This window comes from Microcaecilia unicolor, chromosome 2 (assembly GCF_901765095.1).
Source record: "Microcaecilia unicolor chromosome 2, aMicUni1.1, whole genome shotgun sequence".
Classification (NCBI taxonomy): domain Eukaryota; kingdom Metazoa; phylum Chordata; class Amphibia; order Gymnophiona; family Siphonopidae; genus Microcaecilia; species Microcaecilia unicolor.
This window is the reverse complement of record NC_044032.1, coordinates 68,594,228-68,619,850: the sequence shown is the minus strand read 5'-3', so window position 1 is coordinate 68,619,850 and position 25,623 is coordinate 68,594,228. Positions and strand designations below refer to the sequence as shown.

General features: G+C 43.7%; 1 protein-coding gene across 3 annotated transcripts in view; it reads left to right on the top strand.

Annotated features, from left to right (window-relative positions):
• AMACR (alpha-methylacyl-CoA racemase) overlaps positions 1-25,623 on the top strand; it is a 75,371-nt gene that overhangs the window by 47,910 nt on the left and 1,838 nt on the right. For all 3 annotated transcript variants that reach the window (XM_030193013.1, XM_030193014.1, XM_030193012.1), the window contains exon 5: positions 4,861-5,047. In XM_030193013.1, the coding sequence (XP_030048873.1) occupies positions 4,861-5,047 (187 nt within the window). The remainder of the gene's footprint in view (positions 1-4,860; positions 5,048-25,623) is intronic.

Here is a 25,623-nt window from a genome sequence, read left to right as displayed (position 1 = left end):
GTTCTGTTCCAGGCTGCACTCTCAGTTAGTTGGTAAATTTTTTAGGTCAATCTCAGTTATGTCCTCGCCGTTGCGAGGCCCAATTGACCATGGTTGTTGTTTTGAGTGAGCCTGGGGGCTAGGGATACCCCATCAGTGAGAACAAGCAGCCTGCTTGTCCTCGGAGAAAGCGAATGCTACATACCTGTAGAAGGTATTCTCCGAGGACAGCAGGCTGATTGTTCTCACAAACCCGCCCGCCTCCCCTTTGGAGTTGTGTCTTCCCTTGAAATGTATTGTCTTGCTACATACTGGACTGGCCGGCTCGAGCCGGTTTCGGGCGGGAAGACGGCCGCGCATGCGCGCGAGAGCTAGCAAAGGTCTTTGCTAGGAAGATTCCGATTGGAGGGGCTGCCGAGGACGTCACCCATCAGTGAGAACAATCAGCCTGCTGTCCTCGGAGAATACCTTCTACAGGTATGTAGCATTCGCTGTATCCATATCTGGAAGGGTATCTGCCGATGACTCTGACAAATCAGAGTCAACAGTCTGATCAGTAGGTGTGTCAGATAAGTCAGGCTGTCCCATACTCACTGCCTCGGTCACCTCTGGAACTGCTGCTACTGGAAGCACTGGAACAGCTGCTCCTGTTGCTTGGTCAACTGGTTCCGCCTAGACTGGCTCAGGATCTGGAACTGGAGAGGTGGTCTCTACTGCGTCCGCTTGTCGGGCCGTCCGAGCCTGACTACTGGTCACCATAGCGAAAATGCTAACTCTGCTATCAAGGGTAATGGTCATTGGACCCATGTTGGTTCCACACAGTATTGCTACTGGTATGTTTTTCATTATTCCTATTTCTGTGTATCCAGGCTTGGTACCCCAATCCAGGAATACTCGAGCAATGGGTATAGTCTCACTGGATCCATTGGCTAACACTGCCTCCGCAGTGCGCCCTAGAAGAATAGCATCTTTTGGCACTAGCTCTGGTCACAATAAAGTCATACTAGAGCCAGTGTCCACGAGCCCAGCCACCTGGGTCTGATTCACAGCTACTGGGGTGCTGTAGTGTTGTGGAAACCCATCTGCTCCCTTGCTTGATGAATGATATGTGCTGCAGAAACTGCGTGGGCCTCCTTCGTGGATGGAGCCACCCACGAAAGCAGTTAGCTTTGGTGCAGGAACTGAAATGCTTTATAGTGCAGGCTTGGGATTATCTAGGCAATCTGCTTTGACGTGTTGTGTACGCCCTCACTGATAACAAGCACATTACTAATCTCCTATCACTACCAAAAAAATGAATGGGGAAGGGACCCTGTTACTTCTGCACTCATTCAGTGTGCTCTGTGTCCAGAAGTTACAGATTTAAAAAAACAAAAAAACACCTCTGAACCACACAGTGGATGGTGACCCTCACTCCACGCGATTAGCTTGACAATCCCACCATGCTGCCACTAGAAAGGACTAAAGGTCTGTCATAAAACACCTAGCACCCACCTGGGGCTAACCCTGCGGCCACTTAGAGGGGTCTGCTCTCAACACTGCTCAGGTCCGCCTGCACCTGCTGCTTCTGTTCTACACTAGCACCCTCCTCCCACCAATTGGACGTTACTTGTCTCTGGGCGAGTCTCCCACTCGCAAGTTATTCCCCGGTGATTTCTAGGACAGTGGGGCTGCACTCCCAGTGATCCCACAATTCCTAGAAAGCACCCACAAACACAAAACACCAGGATTCTGAGGCAGCCCAGAACAAACGGAGCTAATAAATGAATTGATTTATTATCATGCAAAATTTGAACAGTGAACAATGTAAAACAGATGGAAAAGCAACAATCAATAACAAGTAACTGAATAAGGATCAATCTCAAATCTATCTAAACACTTTGTTACCACCTGGGTAGCACCTGTGGAGTTTCAGGAAATGAATTGCTCACAAGTCCTGAACAGGGTCTCAGGACAGAGATGTTTCTCCTCCCTAGCTGAGACTACAGAAAATCCAGTGACTAGATTTGAACTCCAAGGCCAATCAGAGCCCAGGGCACCAGTTTTGAAAGTATCTGGCCAGTAGTACTGCAGATTGCCTTTCACAAAGCTTTATCTGTAAAAGAAAAAGTCTATTTCTGCAACAGCTTTAAAACACAAATGCCAATTAGGAGAAATAGATGTCATGAAATAGTTAATACAGTTCACAGGCTTAAAACCTACTGTTTTGTCACAAATATCTTATGGCAAGGGTACAAATAGAATCACAGAAAAACACTTCACTAGTATCATGTTCATCTACAATTATTTGTAAAACTACATTCAATCAACTAAAAAAAAAAAGGAAGAGGAAAAAGCCTCAGAAAATGCAGGACATTTTACTTCAACATTTTGTTAAATGAACCTGCTACATCAGTCATCGGCATTAAAAAAAAAACCTCTTTCCCAATCGAGAGTTGGCATGGTTTTTATTCAAATTTTATATCTAGATTTTGTTATTGTGAAAAACAAACTCCACTTTATGTTCAATTCAACTACTTAGCTTTAGTGCAGCATCCTAATCATCCCGACACTGTCCACCATTTCGGGGTCACTCTGTTACTTCAGGGGGAGACAGAAAAATCCAGCGCTGCAAAAAAAAGAAAAACACAGTGGTCATATTACCAATTTCAAAACCATGTATCAAAAATAATTTCCAATAGTGAGCAGGATGAGCATTAAGCGACATGTGGCAGTGGGCCCTACTCCATGCCACTTTTCTATCCGGCAAGAACAACTGTGTGGCAGAGAGATTGAGCTGGATACTGCAACCGTACAAGTGGTCTGTAAACATGGGCATAGCCTGGAAGATCTTCCAAAAGTGGGGGCAACCCCTCTGTGGATCTTTTCACCATTCATCTCAACTTCAAGGTCCCTCGGTTCTGCTCCAGGCTTGGGTCACAAGATAGAATAGTGTCTTTCTCCTACACTGGGGGAAGGGTCTTCTTTATCCGTATCTTCCCATAACTCTCATAGAGAAGACTTTGCTGAAACTCAGGCAAGATCAGGGCACCATGATTCTGATCGCTCCTTACTGGCCGCAGCAGATCTGATTCTTTCTTCTTCTGGAATTGTCCTCCGAAGATCTGTGGAGATTGAACTGTTTTCCGACCCTCATCATGAAGAACGAGGGTTCCCTTCTGCATCCCAATCTCCAATCCCATTGCATACTTTAGACTGCAAGCGAGCCTTAGCCTTCTATCTGGAGCGGACTGAAGCCCATAGACAGTCCACCCAGCTTTTCGTTTCTTTTGACCCCAACAGGTTGCAAGTGGCCATCGGTAAATGCACACTTTCAAATTGGCTAGCAGATCGAATCTCCTTTGCTTATGTCCAGGCTGGGCTGACTCTTGAGGGTCATGTCACGGCTTATGATGTCAGAGCCATGGCTGTGTCAGTAGCCCATTGAGATCAGCCTTCATAGAGGAGATTTGTAAGGCTGCAACTTGGTCTTCAGTCCACACATTTACTTCCCACTACTATTTGGATCAGGACATCTGATGTAACAGTCGGTTCAGACAGGGAGTTCTGCCAAATTTGTTCAGTGTCTTGAATCTAACTCCACCTTCCTAAGCCCTGTTTTTTTCTGTTCCAGGTTGCTCCTACACAGCTAGTATGTATATAGTTTAAGGTTGATGGAACTTTTAGTCTCAATGTTTTGAGACTCAATTGTCCTGGCTTTCTTGTTTTCAGTGAGCCTGGTAGCTAGGGATTCCCAGATGTGAGAATATGAAGGCCTGCTTGTCCTCGGAGAAAGCAAAGATACTTAACTGTAGCTCGTGTTCTCCAAGGACACCATGCCAATTATTCTCGCATACCCTTCCTCCTCCCATAGAATTTGCCTGTAGTTATGCTTTTTCACCTGACTGGAGGACCCACGCTCACGCATCGAGCAGGAAGGCACCAGCGCATATGCGGTGGGATGTTGCTAGAACTTTCTACCTTACTAGCTAGTCAGTGTCCGCACCGGGCTCCATTGGATGACGTCACCCAAATGTGAGATTAATTGGCCTGCTGTCCTCGGAAAACACCAGCTACAGGTAAGTATTTTTGCTTAATGTCAAGAAGATATAGGCTTTCGGAGACAAAGAAATCACTGCTGAGTGGACTATGTACCTCCTACTCACTTGCAGAGACACTTTCCATTCACTCACATTCAGATCAATTTATATCCCCCAAATTCATTCACATACTCAATTCAGCCACCTATGTATCTTGCCCACTCGTACCCCGTCCACCAAATCAATCACTCATCTGCAAACACATACCCCAATTGCACATCTAGTCCATTCACTAATAAATACCCCAGTTAGTCACAAATGCATCCACTTGCAGACATAGACATTTAGTCATTCTGACCAAGCGTAACACACCTAGGTACAATGCTGTTTCCTTTCTTTGTAAATCAAGTCTGAAGTTACTGGGCTTCTTTCTCTGGATCAACCTGCTGCATTTGCAGTATGCCTTGTCCTTCCTTCTCCCCCTTTCTTTTTAACAAGGTGGGATTCCAGTTCCATGGTGAAGAAGAAGAAACATGACTACAAGCGAGACAAATCAAGAAAGTGCACTGACGATCATATTTAAAAATTGTCTTCATGAGTACTGTCATTTTAATTGTGAATAACAAGTGTGAAAGCATTGATTTGTTAACATAACTAGAGGGATTAAAGATTGCACGAAAGCCAACTCAGGTTGGCCCATAATTGTTTGTGGCATGGACATTTAAGGAGCAAAGAACAGTCAGCTCCAGTTATCCTATTAAGTATATTTTTATGAAGCTTTCACAAGTCAACCTAGTCAAAATCAAGAATGTGTGAGGCTGCGGCTCTTTATAATCTGGTCGTTTGCCTTTTTCTTTTCAAGGTTGAAGGTGCAGCTTATGTGGGCTCTTTCTTGTGGAAGGCACAAGCAATAGGCCTTTGGAACAGGCCTAGAGGAGAAAATCTTTTGGATAGTGGAGCACCATTTTATGATACCTACAAGACATCGGATGGAAAGTTTATGGCTGTGGGTGCTCTTGAGCCAAAGTTCTATCAGGCCTTATTGAAGGGTAAGCAAGTGCTAGGAGCTGCTTCTGATTACGTAACCTTGAGAACCAGGAATACTGTCAGCAGTACAGTTTAGATCAATGGTGTCCAACTCAATTCAATGACTGGCCAAATTTGTTATTAATATTCTTCAAGCAGGTTGAGCTGGGAGCAACAGCAATGATCAAATAGTACCTTTCTACGTATTTCCCCCCATCTTTCATTCTGTGTTCTGGCCCTTAACCTCTAGTTCCTTTTTTTTTTTTTTTGCTCCACATTTTCCTCTTCTCTTGCACACATGTTTATGTTCTGTGTTCTAGAATAAATGTTCTTTTCTCCTTAGATTTGGTCTGCTCTATGTTCCTCCATGGGTTTGATATATTACTTTGGATTCCTTAGTTCAGTTCTTTTGTTTGCATGTATTTTTTTTTTCCAGAAAAAAAAAGTTGCTTGACCACTGCTTGTCCTAGGATTGGTAGCTTTGAATGTTGCTACTATTTGAGTTTCTTGGCCATTGTTGGAAGCAAGATACTGGGCTAGGTGGACCATTGGTTAAATGGGCAGTATTCACAGTGGAGAAGGGTAGCTAGTGGGGTTCCTCAGGGGTCTGTGCTAGGACCGCTGCTTCTTAATATGTTTATAAATGATTTAGATATGGGAGTAACTATCGAAGTAATTAAATTTGCTGAGGACACAAAGTTATACAAAGTCATTAACTTGTGACAGGATTGTGAAAACTTACAGAAGGACCTTACGAGACTGGGAGACTGGGCGGCTAAATGGCAGATGATGTTTAATGTGAGCAAGTGCAAGGTGATGCATGTGGGGAAAAAGAACCTGAATTATAGCTACGTCATGCAAGGTTCCACGTTAGGAGTTACGGACCAAGAAAGGGATCTGGGTGTTGTCGTCGATAATACACTGAAACCTGCTCAGTGTGCTGCTGCGGCTAGGAAAGCGAATAGAATGTTGGGTATTATTAGGAAAGGCATGGAAAACAGGTGTGAGGATGTTATTAGTGCCATTGTATCGCTCCATGGTGCGACCGCACCTTGAGTATTGTGTTCAATTCTGGTCGCCGCATCTCAAGAAAGATATAGTAGAATTGGAAAAGGTGCAGCAAAGGGCAACTAAAATGATAGTGGGGATGGGACGACTTCCCTATGAAGAAAGGCTAAGGAGGCTAGGGCTTTTCAGCTTGGAGAAGAGACGGCTGAGGAGAGACATGATAGAGGCATATAAAATAATGAGTGGAGTGGAACAGGTGGATGTGAAGCATCTGTTCACGCTTTCCAAAAATACTAGGACTAGGGGACATGCGGTGAAACTACAGTGTAGTAAATTTAAAACAAATCAGAGAAAAGTTTTCCTCACCCAATGCATAATTAAACTCTGGAATTCGTTGCCGGAGAACGGTTAGCTTGGCAGAGTTTAAAAAGGGGTTAGACGGTTTCCTAAAGGACAAGTCCATAAACCACTACTAAATGGACTTGGGAAAAATCCACAATTCCAGGAATAACATGTATAGAATGTTTGTACGTTTGGGAAGCTTGCCAGGTGCCCTTGGCCTGGATTGGCTGCTGTCGTGGACAGGATGCTGGGCTCAATGGACCCTTGGTCTTTTCCCAGTGTGGCATTACTTTTTTTTTTTGTACCCCACGCTTGCCCACTCATGGCAGGCTCAATGCGGCTTAAGTACTTATTTGTACCTGGGGCAATGGAGAGTTAAGTGACTTGCCCAGAGTCACAAGGAGCTGCCTGTGCCTGCAGTGAGAATCAACCCAGTTCCCCAGGACCAAAGTCCACCACTCTAACCACTAGGCCACTCCTCCACTTATGTACTTATGACCCAGTATTGGTATTCTTATGTTAAAACAGTTATAGTAGTAATTGGAGAAACACATGTAGATAGTAACACCAAGCCAGCAAAGGGAAAGAGGCAAAGGAAGAGAAAAAAAAAAGCTTGCTTATCTTGTTTGGTATTAGAACACTAAAGACGGTATCCCCAATATTCCCCAGCTATGAGAATAGCCCAGTGGCGTTCCTAGGGCGGCTGACACACGGGGCAGAGGGAGCACGGAACGAGCGGCGCTGACAGGCGCGTGGCACCCGGGGCGGACCGCACCCACCCCCCCTCCCCCCTAGGAACGCCACTGGAATAGCCACAAAATCCACCCATTCTTGCGAAATTGCTGTGGGACATTTGGTGGATCAGGCAGTCAGCAGCTTGCTGAGGATGGAAGTTAAAATCCCTCCTCTATCACACACTGATCAGTGGCAGGAGGACAGACTAGAGTGGTTGTGTTGGGCCACATCCTCTCCCTCTGCCACTTTGGCCTGACTGTTTTGAACAGCCCAGACCTCCCTCTCTTCCATTCCCTTTTTTTCTCTTCCCCTCTTTCCTCTGTTTCACAAATCCCCCTCTATACCCCATCCATCCTTCCTTCCATCCCCTGACTATCTGCCCATGTTACCTGAATTCCCTTCTGTGTTTTCTTCACCTAAGGGTTCGAGCAGCGAGGGGACGCCTGGTTCAAATCCCACTGTGACTCTTTGTGATGTTAGGTACTTAACTCTCATTGCTTCAGTATAGATTTAGGGGGGGGGTGGTTATGAAGCTGCATTACAGCTATAATGTGCGTTATTTGCTCCATAACACCTGTAAAAGAGCACTAACACAAATTATAGTACTGTATTACAGTGTTAGTGAAGTCACTGTGGGATATATACTAATGCATCTCATTCGTATGTAGATTCCATGACTCATCTTGCGGTGAACAAAAAGCTGGGGGTGTGGCTTATGGATTTTTCTTTTAGGAAATGATCCAAAACTTTTTAAAACCCTGCTAAGCTAACTGCTTTTACCATATTCTCTGGCGATAATTACACATTGAGTGAAGAAATAGTTTCTCAGATTTGTTCTAAGTTTACTACTTAGTAACTTCATTGTGTCCCACTAGTCCTATATTTTTGAAAAGAGTAAAGTGATTCATGTCTGCCCGTTCCATTGCACTCAGTCTTTTATAGAACTCTATCATATCTCCCCTCAGCTGTCTCTTCTCCAAGCTGAAGAGCCCTAGCCACTTTAGCCTTTCCTCATAGGAAAGTCATCCCATACCCTTTATCTTGTTTTTAATTACCCAATGTTCTTGTTTGATCCAGTATATACACAGTGTAAAAACTCATTTACTTGGAACAGAGCATTGCTGAATAACAGGCAGTGTTCTGAATGTTAGCATTCCTTAATTATTCTAGTGCCCTTAAATATTTTTCTCTGTTTGTTTATTTTGCTTTGCTTTTTCCACTTTGTCTTGCCTTCCAGTGTATAACCGAACAAAATGAGTTGATTTTGTATGATAGCAAAATCTTCAGACTTTCATCTATATTTGATGGCCTAAAATATGCATGTTCCTTGCTGACAAGATAATGGGTTCAGTATTATAGCCACTAGTGTGCCACTAAAATCATGATATTTAAATGTATTATCATACCTTCTTTATGTTTTCCCCCTCTTGTCAAAAATAATTCCATGCTAACCCAATTTATCCTCTTCTTATAGCTGCTGTCCTTTAAATCTACTGAAGAGCAGATTTGGGCTGCCTGAACTAAGACAAGTAAGAGTGTAGTACTGTAGATAAAGGGAGACCGTGCTCACCATGGGCTATGTAGCAGGCAGAGTAGCCAGATAGGATGGTGTTCAGTTTTCCCTATCCACTTCAAAAACAACTCCAGTAGTTGGAACATAAGGACACTGAAAGGCGGACTTCTAAGGTCTATGTCCCAGTGTGCAGTGGCAGCCAAAAAGAGCAATCAGGATGCTTGGAATTAGAAAACGGATGCAGAATAAGACTAAGGATATTGTAATGCCTCTGTATCGCTCCATGGTTGACCTCACCATGAGTATTATGTTCAATTCTGGTCACTGTATCTCAAAAAAGATATAGCAGAATTAGAAAAGTTCAAAGAAGAGCGACCAAAATTATAAAAGGGATGGAACTCCTCCCATATGAGGAAAGGCTAAAGAGGTTAGGGCTCTTCAGCATGGAAAAGAAACGACTGAGGGGGGATATGATTGAGGTCTATAAAATCCTGAGTGGTGTAGAACGAGTAGAAGTAAATCGAATGGAAATACTTTAAAACAGATAGGAGGATGTGGTAACAGCAGTCAGCATATCTAGGTTTAAGAAAGGTTTGGACAAGTTCCTGGAGGAAACGTCCATAGTCTGTTATTGAGATGGACATGGGGGAAGCCACTGCTTGCCCCGGGATTGGTAGCATAGAATGTTGCTGCTAAATGGGTTTCTGCCAGGTACTTGTGACTTGGATTGGCCACTGTTGGAAACAGGATATTATGCTAGATGGACCATTAGTGTAACCCAGTATGGTTATTCTTATGGTCTTAATACTTACAAAATAAACAGTGGAGATCGTGTTCTGACAACACTTATTCCCTTCCTTCGAAAGAACATATTGCCCTTTGGGCAGACTTATACAGTCTGTGTCCCATATATGGCAAGACAGATTAGGATGGGCTGTAGATGATTTGGGCTGTAGATGATTTCGACAACAACTCCAGTAGTTGGAACAAAAGAACAATGCCAAGTGGACTTCTACGGTCTATGTCCCAGAAATGGCAAAGAGACCAGTATCAAGTATTTTTATATCACATTTATTTATTTGTTACATTTGTATCCCACATTTTCCCACCTATTTGCAGGCTCAATGTGACTTACATAGTACCATAAAGGCGTTCACCTACTCCAGTAGAGAACAAATACAAAGTGATGTTGTGGTAGGGTAAGGTTCATGTGTTACAGACACATTAGGGAATCGTAGAGAGGAAGAGTTATGTTATGTCCATTACGAGCTTTGGTTTCGTTGTGTTGCAGGGTTCAGGCATTTAGGTTGGGTCGGTAGGGTATGCCTTTTTGAACAGGTTGGTTTTTAGTAATTTCCGGAAGTTTAGGTGGCCGTACGTTGTTTTCACGGCTTTTGGTAGTGCATTCCACAGTTGTGTGCTTATGTAGGAAAAGCTGGATGCATAAGTTGATTTGTATTTGAGTCCTTTGCAGCTTGGGTAGTGGAGATTTAGGTATGTTCGTGTTGATCCGGTTGTATTTCTGGTTGGTAGGTCTATGAGGTCTGTCCTGTATCCTGGGGCTTCGCCATAGATAGTTTTATGAACCAGGGTGCAGATTTTGAAAGGAATACGTTGTTTGATTGGGAGCCAGTGCAGTTTTTCTCGAGGGGTTTAGCTCTTTCGAATCGCGTTTTTCCAAATATAAGCCTGGCTGCCGTGTTTTGAGTGGTCTGAAGTTTCTTTATGATTTCTTCTTTGTATCCCGCATAAATTCCATTGCAGTAGTCTGCATGGCTTAGTACCATTGATTGTATCATCTATACTCTCAGAAATATTCCCTCTGCTAAATCACATTCCCATGTTTGTTTGTTTCCTCCTTTCCCAGGCCTGTTTGGCCGTAAGGATATTTTATCAGATCATAAGTTCCTGGGCCTCACGATTTATGGCCTTTGCCCTTTGACTACTCCAGGGTGCATAACTGTGTTTATTATCTACACTCGCATAACTGTGTTTATTATCTACACTCTTTCTCTGGCAGCCAAAAAGAACAATCAGGATGCTTGGAATTAGAAAACGGATGCAGAATAAGACTAAAGCTATTGTAATGCCTCTGTATCGCTCCATGGTTGACCTCACCATGAGTATTATGTTCAATTCTGGTCACTGTATCTCAAAAAAGATATAGCAGAATTAGAAAAGTTCAAAGAAGAGCGACCAAAATTATAAAAGGGATGGAACTCCTCCCATATGAGGAAAGGCTAAAGAGGTTAGGGCTCTTCAGCATGGAGGTGCTGGGAGAAGGGCAGAAAATGAGATCCGGGTCTGGACTCGGAGGTTTCTGTTTAATCCGCAAATTAAAGGAACAAAGAAGAAAATACTCCACTTCTTCCACACCTGGGTGGGAATGAACACACTGATATCATCATCACCACAAAGGGGAGAGGGCGGAGTTTCACACAGAAGGCACTGGTCCCCAGCTCTCTTCTATTCTGGTCCTGTTGGTTTAATCATGAATTGACTGGGCAGACTAGATGGACCGTTCAGGTCTTTATCTGCTGTCTTCTACTTTGTTACTATGTACTTTGGTCTAGTAAGGGTTGAAAAGGCAAATCTTAATATCACACTCACATATATTTATCCTAAGTTATCTGCTTTACTGTGCTAAGAAATGCAAAAGTCCACATACTTTGACGAAGCTCTAAACCAGACTTTTTCTGAATTCCCTTTCCCATTGTGAGAGTTAATAAATATATTGAAGAGATGGGAAACAAATCACTCTTAGCCTATCCCTACAAACCAAGTAAAATTGCCTAGGCCAGTGGTACCTCCACTGCATGCAAATCTCTCTCATGAATATTCATTGTGGATATCCTGAAAACCTGACTGGTTGGGGTGCCTCCAGGACCATTGCCCTGATGATCAGAAGCAAACATGGGTGCTAGAGGCCAATAGCGCCATACTAGCGCCTGCGTTTGCTCCCACCAAATGATCAGAGCAGGCGAATCTAACAACACGCTCACCATCTTTGAATGCAGTGAGCATGCAAATGCATTCTAAACAGGTCATTACCTATTCCTCCCCAGTGCTCAGCAGGCAGCTCGCTAAACATTGGCGCTGCTCCCGCAGCAAACCCTAAGCCAGCTCAGAGCTGACGTTAGGTTTTGTGGGACATTGGGGAGGAATAGGGAGCCCTGTCCAACATGCATTTGCACAGGCGACGTCTGTGGCAGAGTCTAGTGCAATTTCATTGGCAGAGATCTCTAGGTCAGTGATGTGGTCTTCTTCTCGTTTGTTTGTTAAGCATTACCATCTGGTTGTGTCTGCTCAAGTAGATACTTCTTTTAGGGCCACAGTTGTCGCTGCATGGATATCACAGTCCCTCCCCTCATAAGGATTGCTTTTGTACATCCCATTTGTCTGGACTGATCCTTGGGACATAATGGAAGGAAAAATTAGTTAAGTACCTGATAATTTTCTTTCTTTTAGACCCAAAGGGTCAGTCCAGAGCCTGTCCTTCGGTGATGGTTTCGGTTTTTTGATGTTCTGTGATATTTTGTGTGTTTGTATTGTTCTGGTTCTTTATTTCTAAGGCATGATATTTCATGGTTAGAAATCAAGAGGCTGGAGTTTTTTCTCTTCAAGTTACTCTCTTTCACTGCTTTATCATTGAATACTGGCTTGGTTGCTATGCACAGGATCTTATAAGGCACAACTCAGTGTTCTCTGTCTCCACCTGCTGGTGGCTGGTCACAACCCATTTGTCTGGATTGATCCTTTTGGGACTACAGGAAAGAAAATTATCAGATAATTAACTAATTTGTCCATAGTTGTCATCAATGAGGGACTAAAAGGAAAGTACCCCCCCCCCCCCCCAATTTGTAAACGTTGCATCTGCATCACTTTTTTTCAGGTATTTTTTTTAACATACTTTAAGAAGTATTCCTAAATCCATAATATGTTCTTAAAAGTGGGAAACCAATGAAGACTACTTCTTCAGCAATCTTTTATCCCCTACCATATCAGAAAAGAAATAGTCCCCCATGTTAATTATTTCAAAACATTTTGAGATCTAATTACCAGTGACTAAACTCAGCTTTCCATTTGTTCAAAGCATTTAAATTTGCTGCTTTGTTCTTGCTTTCTTTTAATCACCAGCATCACTATTCTTTTATATAGGAATAGGAAGAAGAGAAGTAGCTTCAATTACTGTTTGGAAATGCACAACCATCTGACCTGTTAATAGCAAGAACTATCATTGCCCTTACCTCTTGTGGCAGAATCACCTACACTTCAGTTTTCAGGGGCAATGAAAGGACAGCTGATGCCACTTTCTGATCACAGTTCAATTTTGGCTGAAGGCTTAGCCCACTTTTCTCCTAGCTATCCTATGACCCACAACTTGACCCTTGTTTGAGTTAAAGACGTCACTATTGTAGAAAGACTTGTAAAGCAGTAGCCCAGTGGTCTTCATTAATTTTTAAGATGGAGCTACTTCGGAGTCTAATGAGCTGAAGAAAAGCCATCAAATATCTTTCCATGCAGGTCCACGACACTGCTGACTAGTGTGTTTCAATGATGTCCATCCCCACCAGCACAACTTCAGACTTCATTGGGGGTATCTTCAAGGTTGTGAGCATTTCGAAATGCATTCTTTTTTGTCTATTGAGAAATGCTTTGTCCTTCAAGCATGTAGCTGTTCCCCGGTCCACTTTCCCCTTTCTATCCTAAGCCTGGGCAGAGAGGCAGAGTAGCAGAAAGACAATGGGGGCCACCATTGTCCCCTGGGCCTTGCATTGAAGAACACTGCACTAGCCAGATGGCTTCTCAATTTATAAAGCATTCATCAGTTCTTTTACACACACCTGTTGGGCTTCCAGATGCCTGGTCAGAATAGTTGTCCCAAAATTTCAACACCAGGTAAAGGGGATCCTGGTTCTCCAACACCAGTTGCTGCTCCCTTGGACTTTTTAAGTTTGTTTAGTGGCAGGAAATTCTTCCCTTCCTCCTCTTCTTTTGCCCCAGCTCCTTTGAGCATAACCTGTATCATTGTTTGCAGAGATTAAGAGCATGCAGGGTGCTGCTGGTCCCCACAGCATTAATCCTCTTGCCCATTATCTTCCATTTTGAAACAGAAAGCACACTAGTAGGGGGAGGGGGGATTTACACCTTTGCACACACTCTGGGACTGATACAGAAAGCCGTGCATTAGAGCCGCTGATCATATGGCTTCTAACGCAAGGTTCCTGCAAAAGAATTACCTGCAGGATACAGTAATCAATGAGCATTCAAATTACTGTCACATTAAAAACTTGGCTGTAATCCACAGCTTATTACAAAATGCCCTCCTTCCTGTCACTGCATGAGCGGTGATTGGCTCACTCGCTAGTAGGAAGGATGACATTATTTAAAGAAAAACCAAGCCACTGGCATAGACTTCTCTATCAGCCACTTAAAGTGCCTGGTAATCTAGTGGCCCTACCCTCTCCCAACTTAAACAAAACAATCCCTGGTGTCCAGTGGCAATTCCCCTACCCCTGACACCCCTCCTTTGTAAGTACACTTAAGAGGCAGGAATGATATTCACTTGCTCCTGCCTCCGGCATTGCCATTTTGAAAAATGGCAGCACCTGACCCTGTCCAGCGCATCCTGGTATGCACCAAGCAGGGTCAATCTGCCAAATAAGGGAATTTGTTCATTTATTTAGTAAACCTAAACCTACACTACCCTAATTGCAAAGGACTTAAATACAAAACAACTTACGCATCCTACTTCTCCTACATAAGTGCACAACTATGGAATGGACTCCCAAAAGCTGTGAAAACAATCCATCACCATTTAAACTTCAGGAAATCACTAAAAACCAACCTCTTCAAAAAGGCTTACCCCACCGATCCACCGTAAATCCCCACACCCAGCAACACAGCATAACCAGTGATCTTACTGGACAATATACAATCTACATTCCCTTCGACCCTCATGTTGCCTGATACACACCTACCTCATTAGACCACAATACAACCTATATTTATCAACCAAATTGGCGAATGCCATTACGGTACTATGTAAGCCACATTGAGCCTGCAAATAGGTGGGAAAATGTGGGGTACAAATGTAACAAATAAATAGTTTCTGCCTAGCCCAGAGGTTCCCAAATCTGGCCTAGCCTATCAAATAAGGGAAAAATTCCCTTAAGATGGCAGAGTAACCAGGGACTTTTTTAATATTGGGGAGGGGGCTGCTAAACTACCAGGGATTGGCACTGATGCAGTTAGCTTTTCTGCCCTATGCTATCTCGGACCTGGTGCTAATTTTGTGCTCCCTTAAAAATGTCTCAGGGTGGAATAGCTAATGATCTGCTTTACATTTATTTTAATGTACAGTGTGACATCTTCTGTCTCACACTGAATGCGTTTCTGCATCTGTCACCAGCTAACACAGGAGCGGGCAACCGTGATCGTCGACGGCTACAATCCAGTTGGGTTTTCAGGGTTTCCTCAATGAATATGCATGAGATCTATTTGCATACAGTTGTGACAGCGCATACAAATAGATCTCTTGCATATTCATTTGGGAAAACCTGACTGGGTTGCGGCCCCCAAAACCAAGGTTTACCCACCCCTGGGCTAACTTGTGCATCTACCCCTCATTAACCACACACTGCTGCCATCTCTGTTTCCTTGGCTCATCTCACTGTGACTGCTTTGTAAGTCTAACCTCTGTGCTGCCCACAGACTGAGGGGTCCTTTTACAAAGGTGCGCTAAAAAAATAAGTGCACTAAACGCTAGAAGCACCCATATATTCCTACGGGCATCTCTAGTGTTTAGCATGCACTAAAAAAGCTACCGCACCTTTGTAAAAGACTCCCTAAGAGAGCAGACAGCATAGTACACGTCTGCTCCTGTCTGCCAGCAGCTAGTCATCCCTCATCGGAACCACCGCTGGAGGCTAGGCCTCATGCCAGGTAAATCACTGCCTTGGATTTTAGCACCTTTCTGGAATAAAAGTTCCTTTCTGCAGATCAAACACGAAGCTTGAATGCAGCCAGTAGTATTTCTGAAAGTCCTGCCTTTGTTCAGTCCAAGCTCGAGGCATAAAGCAAGCACATGCTGTAATATTACTTAACACAAGCACATCATTTATGCTTTGCATGAAATTGGCCAATTTTGTACTGGAGCACATGATAGACAGCATAAAACATAAAGGGAAGCTGTGAACAGCAATAAAAATGGTCGCGATCTGGAGCTGAAAGAAAGAGAAAAAAAATGAGCAAATAGAAAACAAATATACCATCAGTGCCAACCTTTAAAGCAGTGTTGATACTTGGTGAGGAAGAGTACCTTACTTATTTTCCTATCATTTTCTAGGTGGAAATAACTCCATCTCAAGCCAAGAGTTGTCTACTGGTCCAAGTAACAGATGCAATAATAGGTTTCTCATATCTGCCAGTGTAAAGAAAAATATCCCTTATAGTAATAATAGGGGTCTAATATGTTTACCTGCAGCTGTTAAACATGCAAATCCTTTTGTTTACACCAGAATCTCCTATTTGGCCAGGTAGTCCACTTTTCCCTCCAGGGACAGAAAAATACCTATTGTACCTGAATGTAACTTGCCTTCAGCTATAACTGAAAAAAGGCGTGAACTAAATCCGGATTCCGTCCTTTTGGTCAGGTTTTCTGCTGGGGTGGTTCTGTCTTCCTTCATCCTATGCACTCTTTCATTTGAGATCATGTCCTTAAAGCTAGACTTCACAACTCTTCTGTAATTCCATATATCAAATACCTGTATTTTCTTCATGTACTGACAAACTTAAAACGTTCCATTTAAAAAAGAAACATCAAGCAAAATGTGGATCATTAAAGAGAACGCTACAGACTCAGAATTTTTGTATAAAGGGCCATAAGCTAAAGGTACATTAATGCATAAGTACAAGCTTCAGCAGGCTTGAAAGGAACAGTAAAATGAACTCTACTGCTAAAATTCTTTTTACTACTTGTCAGTAACAATTATTATATTCATGTGGCTTACGATATATATGTAATTCCTCAGAAGATATAAGTGTTCAAAAGGTTTTCAAAGCAGCATTTTTTTTAGCCACTCTTGACAAGCAGCTGTTGGGTAATTGGACAGATGCTGAGCTGATCCTCCTCCTCATCAGACCTGTGCTAGGTTAAGGATTAAAAAAAAATCAGAAGAAATAAAATATTGTTGGGAAAAAGTGTGAGGCCATGAAATCAGCAAGAAGAACACTGCTGAAAAATGAGCAAGCTGATTACTTAGTACTGTAGCTTAGGTATGAAATCTTGGTCCTGCACTATTGGAAACCCTTGTCTGTACTATGAAGTTGCTGAGAATGGTATTTATTCCTCACTGTATAATTTTAGGGGGGGGGGGTGGTTATGTGCAGGTGTGCACTGTTGTTGGCTTTATAATTTTAGCCATGCATATAGAGTGGAGAAGTAGCCTAGTACAGGCAGGGCCATGCCAACATGGTAAGCGGGGTAAGCACAGCAGGGGGGGTGCCGTCCTCTGGGGGGCGCCGCCGCACTATGCTTACCTCGCCCTCCCGCTCCCTTTGCCCAACTGCCTGCCCTTTTCTCTCCCGCAAGAATAAAGATCCCTTTCCTTTTTTTTTCTTTTAAATTTACCTCTGTCCGGCAGCGCAGCGCTGTCAGTGAAGGAGGTGGCGCTCCCGACGTGTCTAGCCTTCCCATCCCTTCGCTCAGTGTTCCGCCTTCTTCTGACGTCAAGGAAATGATGTCAGAAGAAGGCGGGACACGTCAGGAGCGCCGCCTCCTTCACTGACGCTGTGCCTGTGCTGCCGAACGGAGGTAAATTTAAAAGAAAAAGGAAAGGGGTGCTGGGGGGGGGGGGAGAAAAGGGCGGGCAGCTGGGACATGGGAACGGGAGGGCAGGGGAGAGAGGAGCATGGATGCGAGGGCAGGCTTCATGGAAGGGAGAGAGGGGAATTGCTGGATAGGGATGAATGGAGGGGGCAGGGGACAGATGGGCATGGATGGATGGGAGGGTAGGGCTCAGGGAGAGAGGGGAATTGCTGGATAGGGATGAATGGAGGGGGCAGGGGACAGAGGAGCATGGATTGGGAGGGCAGGGCTCAGGGAGAGAGGGGAATTGCTAGATAGGGATGAATGGAGGGGGCAGGGGACAGATGGGCATGGATGGATATGGATTGCAGGGCAGGGCTCAGGGAGAGAGGGGAATTGCTGGATAGGGATGAATGGAGGGGGCAGGGGACAGAGGAGCATGGATGGGCATGGATTGGGAGGGCAGTTCTCAGGGAGAGATGGGAATTGCTGGATAGGGATGAATGGAGGGAGCAGGGGACAGATGGGCATGGATGGATATGGATTGCAGGGCAGGGCTCAGGGAGAGAGGGGAATTGCTGGATAGGGATGAATGGAGGGGGCAGGGGACAGAGGAGCATGGATGGGCATGGATGGTAGGGCAGGGCTCAGGGAGAGAGGAGAAATTGCTGGACATAGAGGGGAGGGAAGAGAGATGGAGATGAAATGAGGGAAAAGGTAGAGAGGAGAAAAACTGCACATGGATAAAGAAAATAGGCAGAAGCTGAGGACCAGAAATGAAGAAGAAAGGAGGAAAGGAAAGAAATAAATGGAAAGGAAGCCCTGGAAACGGAGTTAAGAGGACAGATAGCAGCAGAATCCGATACTGGGCCAGCATGATCAGAAAAAGAAAGTCACCAGACAACAAAGGTAGAAAAAAATCATTTTATTTTCATTTTAGTGTTTGGAATATCTCCACTTTGAGAATTTACATCTGCTATCTTATTTTGCAATGTATAGCAATTTGTTTCTAAGAATATTGCTGACAATTCCTGTCAGTGTGGCAAGTGGTGAGCGATCATTTTCGCGGGGGGGGGGGGGGGGGGGGCGCCGCCAACTGATAGTCTGCAGGGGGGGCACCAGAGACCCTAGGCACGGCCCTGAGTACAGGGGTAGGCAACTCCGGTCCTCGAGAGCCGGAGGCAGGTCAGGTTTTCAGGATATCCACAATGAATATGCTGGAGATAGATTTGCATACCATGGAGGCAGTGCTTGCAGATCTATCTCCTGCATATTCATTGTGGATATCCTGAAAACCTGTCCTGCCTGCGGCTCTCGAGGACCGGAGTTGCCTACCCCTGGCCTAGTAGTTAGAGCACCAGACTTGATATCCAGGGGTGCCCAGTTGCAATCCCACTGCTGCTTTTTGGATCTTGGGCAGGTCACTTAACCCTCCATTGCCTCAGCTACAAAATGGTGAGCCTTCCAGGGACAGAGAAAGGGAAATACATACTGTACCTGAATGTAGTTCACCTTGATCTACAACTAAAAAAGGTGTGAGCCAAATCAACATTTTCATGTCAAGTTTCTCAGTTTTTATATCATACTAGCCGTTAAGCCCGTAAAAACGGGCGAGTATTGCAGCCCTCCTCTCTCCCCTGGCCTCACCCTGTCCACCGATCCTCCCCCCCACCATATCCAGCGATCTTCCTCTTTCCCTTGGCCTCCCCACCTCCCCCCATGTCCAGCAACCCTCCTCTGTGCCCTGCTCTCACCCCAAGTCCAGCAACCATGGCCTCTCCCCCCTGCCCTCCTCCCATGTCCAGCTACCCTCATTGCCGCCGCTCCCTCCCCCCTCTGTGCCGGGCCCCCTGCACTGACCTGACAGCGCCTCTCACCTCCGTGTGAAAGCTCTACAGGCAGCAGCAGATCACTCTGCTGCTGCCTGCAGTGCTTCCACACGGAGGTGAGAGGCGATGTCAGGTCAGTGGAGGGAGGCGGGAGCGGCGGCGGGGAGGGGGGGAGGTTGTTTCGCGCAATGTTCCTTTCCAGGCGGCAGCGTCCAACAATTCGACTCCATTTCCCTCTCTGTTCCGCCCTCTGACGTCATGACGTCTTGACGCGAGAGCAGGACAGAGAGGGAAGTCTGTACTGCGCATTTGCAAGTGAGTACGGTCACTTGCCATTTATATGTTTGATAATAGGATTGCGGAATTCCAGTCAGTTTGAAGTATTAACAAATTATTCTAGCATTGTAGTAGATGGGCATTTGCTGATGTTTGCTGACATGATAGGAAACACTAATAAACAGAGGTGGGCAGGTCTCTTCTGAACCAACTTGGAGTTCCCTTTTCTATGGCCAGCTGGGATCTTTTACCTTCCTTTCTGAATCTGATCTTTTCCTGTGCCCATCCATTCTAGTAACTAGCAAATAATGCGGCGGAGCATTTTCAATATGACGTCCAAGTCCAACATTTTGTGAAAAACGTCTAAAATTATCATCTTGAACATAACAATTTTCAAACCAGAAAAAACATCTATTTTTTTTTTGTTTTGAAAATCACTTATTTTCCAGACATTTTTGTGCTCAGTACATTTTTCTTTAGGTAACATTTAAAAAAATTAAATAAAAAAAAGTCCTAGAGAAAAACACACAAAACCAAGCCCTAGAAATGGCCATACAGACATCCCAGCAGAGCAGAGGGGCAGCCTAGTGGTCAGTGCAGTGGACCACATATAAGGACTCTTATTTTGTATTGTGAGCCCTCCAGGAACACCTAAAAACTTATGTACCTAAACTGTACACCACTACAAAAGTCCTCGGGTCTGCAGGTGTTTCCTATCTGGGTTTTGGAAGGGTCACAATTTCCACCATAATTGTACTAGTTAGAGAGGGATATGGACGTGGGTCACACTGATCACTCGCCTACTCCTGGGACCATCTTGCTGCTGTAATAGGAATGGCCATAATAATCAAAGCTGTCTCCATGAAGAATTATTTCCTCAGGTTACTTACTACTACTACTAATACTAATCATTTCTTTAGTGCTACTAGACATACGCAGCGCTGTACACATTATACGCAGGTACTTTGTCCCTAGAGGGCTCACAATCTTATTTTTTTTGTACCTGGGGCAATGGAGGGTTGAGGGGCGCGTTTACTAAGCTGTAGCAAAGTGGCCTGTGGCAGTGCTAGCACGTTTTTTGGGTGTGTCCTGGAAAAAGGGCCTTTTTTGTTAAGGGGCCGGAAAATGGACATGCAGCAAAATAAAAACCAGCACGTGTCCATTTTTGGCCTGAGACCTTACTGTCACCCATTGACTTAGCGGTAAGGTCTCATGCGCTACCTGGGCAGTAAGCATGCAGCACGAGCCCACTGCTGTTTACCGCCGGGTAAGCGTCACACAATAGAAAATATGTTTTTACTATGTGTTTTTTGGCACACTCTAAATTCAGAATTACCGCCTGGGTCACGTGGTAGCCGGGCGGTAATGCCGATTTGGCATGCTGGATGAGCATAGGCCCTTACGCATCTTTGTAATAAGGCCCCTAAGTGACTTGCCCAAAGTCAGAAGGAGCTGCAGTGAAAATCGAACCCAGGTTGCCAGACCTTCATTTCAATTGAGAGACTCACCTCCTGTGCCTTTATGCTGCATAGGTATTTAAATGTCTCTATCTTAACTCCTTCTTCCACCTTTCTTCCAAGAATACATATAGAGATCTTTAAGTCTGTCTCCATATGCTTTATGATGAAGGCTACGGACCATTTTAGTAGCCACCCTCTGGACCAACTCTATCCTGTTTATAATGTTTTGAAGGTGTGGTCACCAGAATTTGTCATATTCTAAATGAAGTTTCACCAGGATCTTATACAGGGGCATCATAACCTCCTTTTTCCTACTGGCTATTCCTCTCCCTATTCACCCAAGCATCCTTCTAGCTTTTGTCGTTGCCTTTTCTACCTGTTTGGACACCTTAAGATCAGACCCTATTGCAGATTTTGGTATCGTCTACAAAGAGGCAAACCTTAACAGACAGCCCTTCAGCAAAATTGCTTACAGAAATGTTAAAAAGAACTGGCCCAGAACCGAACCTTGGACATAAGAATAGTAGTCAGACTAATGGTCCATCTAGCCCAGGATCCTGCTTCCAGCAGTGGCCAACTTAGGTCACAAGTACCTGACAGAATCCCAAATAGTAGCAAGATTCATGTTACTGATCCCAGGGACAAGTACTGGCTTTCCCTATGTCTATCTCAGTAGCACACCACTGATAACATTCTTTTCCTCAAAATGAGCGCCATTTACCACTACTCACTGTCACCTTTCACTCAACCAATTCCTAACTCAGTCAGTCACTTTAGGGCCTATATTGAAAGTACTCAGTTTATTTATTTATTTATTGTTATTTATTTATTGCACTTGTATCCCACATTTTCCCACCTATTTGCAGGCTCAATGTGGCTTACAATACCTGTAATGGAAACGCCATTCCAGGTTACAGAAATACATTTGGTGTTAAAAAGATAAGAGTAGTAAACTTAACATATCGATCTGATCAACAGTTGAAGAAAAAAAAGACATTCATAATCAGGGACGCGTAGTGGTGTGTTGTAGTTAGTTATGGATTTTCATGGTAAGCTTTGGTGAAGAGAGAGGCTTTCAACGATTTGCGGAAGTTGGTTATTTCATTGATTGTTTTTAGGTGTTTTGGAAATGCATTCCACAACTGCGTGCTCATGTAGGAAAAGCTGGATGCGTGTATCAGTTTGTATTTTAATCCTTTGCAGCTGGGGAAGTGCAGATGAAGATAGGTACAAGCAGATCTTTTGGCATTTCTGGATGGGAGGTCCACTAGGTCAAGCATGTATGACGGGGCGTCTCCGTAAATGATTTTATGGACTAACGTGCAGATTTTGAAAGTTATACGTTCTTTAAGAGGGAGCCAGTGTAATTTCTTTCTTAGGGGTTTTGCTCTTTCATATTTTGTTTTTCCAAATATGAGTCTAGCTGCGGTGTTTTGGGCTGTTTGAAGCTTCTTGAAAAGCTGTTCTTTACATCCAACGTAGAGTGCATTGCAGTAGTCCAAGTGACTTAGTACCATCGATTGTACCAGATTTCGAAAAATGGCTCTTGGGAAGAAATTTTTTACTCTTTTGAGTTTCCACGTGGAGTGGAACATTTTCTTGGTTGTATTCTTCACGTGGGTTTCAAGAGTGAGATGTCGATCTATGGTAACTCCTAGAATTTTCAACGAGTTAGAAACGGGGAGGGAAAAGTTTGATGTGGTTATGGTGGGGAAGCTGTTTGTGTTATGTTGTGAGGTAAGTATAAGGCATTGTGTTTTTTCTGCGTTGAGCTTCAGCTGAACTGCATCCGCCCAGGTGTTCATGGTGTGGAAGCTTTGGTTGATCTCGTTAGTGACTTCCTTTAGATCGTGTTTGAACGGGATGTAGATCGTAACATGATCTGCATATATGCATGGGTTGAGCTTGGCTAGAGGAGTCATCATTAGGTTAAAGAGGGTTGGTGAGAGGGGTGATCCTTGGGGAACACCACATTCAGGTGACCATGGGGCTGATGTCTTCGCTTTAGTAGTGATTTGGTAAGATCTCGTTGTCAAGAATGCTCTAAACCAGTTAAGAACGTTTCCTCCAATTCCAAAGTATTCCAGAATGTGTAGAAGTATTCTATGGTTGACCATTTCGAAGGCACTGGACATGTCAAATTGTAAAAGAAGTATGTTATTGCCCATTGCAATTGTTTGTTTGAACTTATTTATTAGAGTTACCAGTACTGTTTCGGTGCTATAGTTCGATCTGAATCCTGATTGAGATTTATGCAGGATTGAGTGTTTGTTTAGGTAGTTAGTGAGTTGTTTCATCACTATGCCTTCCATGAGTTTGGTTGTCAGCGGGATCGATGGTACTGGGCGATAGTTGGTTAGGTCGTTGGTAGATTTCTTTGTGTCTTTAGGTAGGGGAGTAAATAGAATATTTCCTTTATCTTTTGGGACGAGACCTTGCTGTAGCATGTGATTCAGGTGTCTCGTGAGGTCTATTTTGAATTGTTGGGGGGCAGATCTTATGAGATTGCTGGGGCAAGCGTCTAATTTGCATTTTGATTTGGCATAATTTTTTAGCATTCGAGAAGTATTATCGATTGATAGTGTGTCAAAGTTAGTCCATGTTCTGTCAGCTGGGAATTCCCCAGGTAATGGGTCTAGACATTCAAGGAGGTTTTCATAGTCAGTTGTGTTGGTCGGTAACGTGAGTCGTAGCTTTGTAATTTTCTCTTTGAAGTATTTCGCTAGGTTGTCTGCTGATGGGGTATCTTCGTTGTTAGAGGTGATCGGAGTGGTATTCAGTAGTTTGTTTACAAGTTGGAAGAGTTTGTGTGTATCTTTGTAGCCCGGTCCGATTTTAGTTTTATAATGAGATCTTTTGGTTTTTCTAATGGCGTATTTGTATTTTCTTAGTAGTTGCTTCCAGTCGTTAAATGCAGATTCGTCTTTTTTTTCTTGATAAATGCCCGCTCTGATCTTCTGACTCTTGTTTTAAGTTCTTTAAGTTCTTCATTGAACCATGGTATTGAGTTTTTTCTATGTGAAGTTCTAGTTTGAAGTGGTGCTATGTGGTCTAGTATGGTTTTGCATCTATTGTCCCAATCCTTTAGAAATTGGGTTGAGTCTGTTGGTGTTGTCCATTCGTTATTATAGAGTTGTTGCCAAAATGTTGTTGGGTCGATTTTGCCTCTTGTGGTGTATGTTAATTGTTCTTGTTTATGTTGAGAATTTTTTTTCTTTCGGCAGTAGAGGAAAATGTTTGCTTTGTAGTGGTCAGACCATGGTATGGCTGTCCATTTTATGTCTTTTAGTGTGATATTGAGTTCCGATGAGAATTTGTGTGTAATGATGTCTAGTGCGTGTTCTTTCGTGTGGGTGGGTTGTATGTTTGGCCAGTTGAGTTCCCAGAGTTGAAGGAAGTTCTTGCATTCGATTATGTTTATTAGGTTGGTGTTCTCCAAGTGGAGGTTGATGTCTCCTGCTATCAAAAGGTTTTGGGCAGAGAGATAATAGTTGATAATGCAGAACTGTGTTAAAGGCTTTGCTAAAATACACCACGTCTAGCCCTCTCCCTTGATCCAACTCTGGCCACCTAGTCAAAGAAATTAATCAGATGTGTCTGACAAGACCACCCTTCCAATCCCATTTGTGTTTGTCTTCTGTGTTCCTGCGCCTGGCCCTTCAGCTGTGAACATAGAACAGAAATATTTGTTAAGCAGTTCCTCCTTAACTTTAACAGCTTCTGCATATTCCTCCCCTTCACCTTTAAGTCAGTCCCTATATGATATTTTTTATGATGATTTTGAATAAGAGAGGCTTTCACTTAGTATAATATTTAGAATACCTGGTTCATCAAACGGAGTAGTTAACGAGGTGTGTTACAGCCATAATTCACATTATTTGCCCCTTAATGCATGTCAAATGGTACTAACATACATTATATTATCATAACATTGCACATTATACATTATATTATCATACGCATCCTGTTTCTCCTACATATTCACACAACTACGGTACGCATTGCCAAAAGACCTGAAAACCACAAACAATTACTTAAACTTCTGAAAAAACCTAAAGACTCACCTTTTCAGAAAGGCATACCCCACAGAAACAACATAAATGCCTGAATACTAAAACACAACATAATTAAACTAGGAAATGGACAATACACAAAACTTTCGCCACATGATCCCACCCCATGCAACCTGCATGGGGCGAACCACACTAGCTCTATTTAATTATACTTTACACTCTGTATTTGCCTACTCCGGAATCTGTAATCCAGCTCTCCGGTACTATGTAAGCCACATTGAGCCTACAAATAGGTGGGAAAATGTGGGATACAAATGTAACAAATAAAATAAATAAATAATGAATGTTAGTTTAAGCTACTATGCGTTTACTGGGTAAATTCAATAACATGGCTTGTGTTATTCCTGGAAAAATACTAGCAGCAAAAAGCTGGTGATATTTTTCTATCCTAGGAGCATCAGGCCACAAAAGCTGCAGCCCAGTTCTCTTGGATCACTTCTTAAAAGGGCTGGTGATCGCAGTGAGGAGCTGCCTCCTCCCCCTTCCCCCAAATGACATCACCCCACCATGAAGATGACTCCAAGTACTCTCCCCTACCATGAAGATGAACCCCC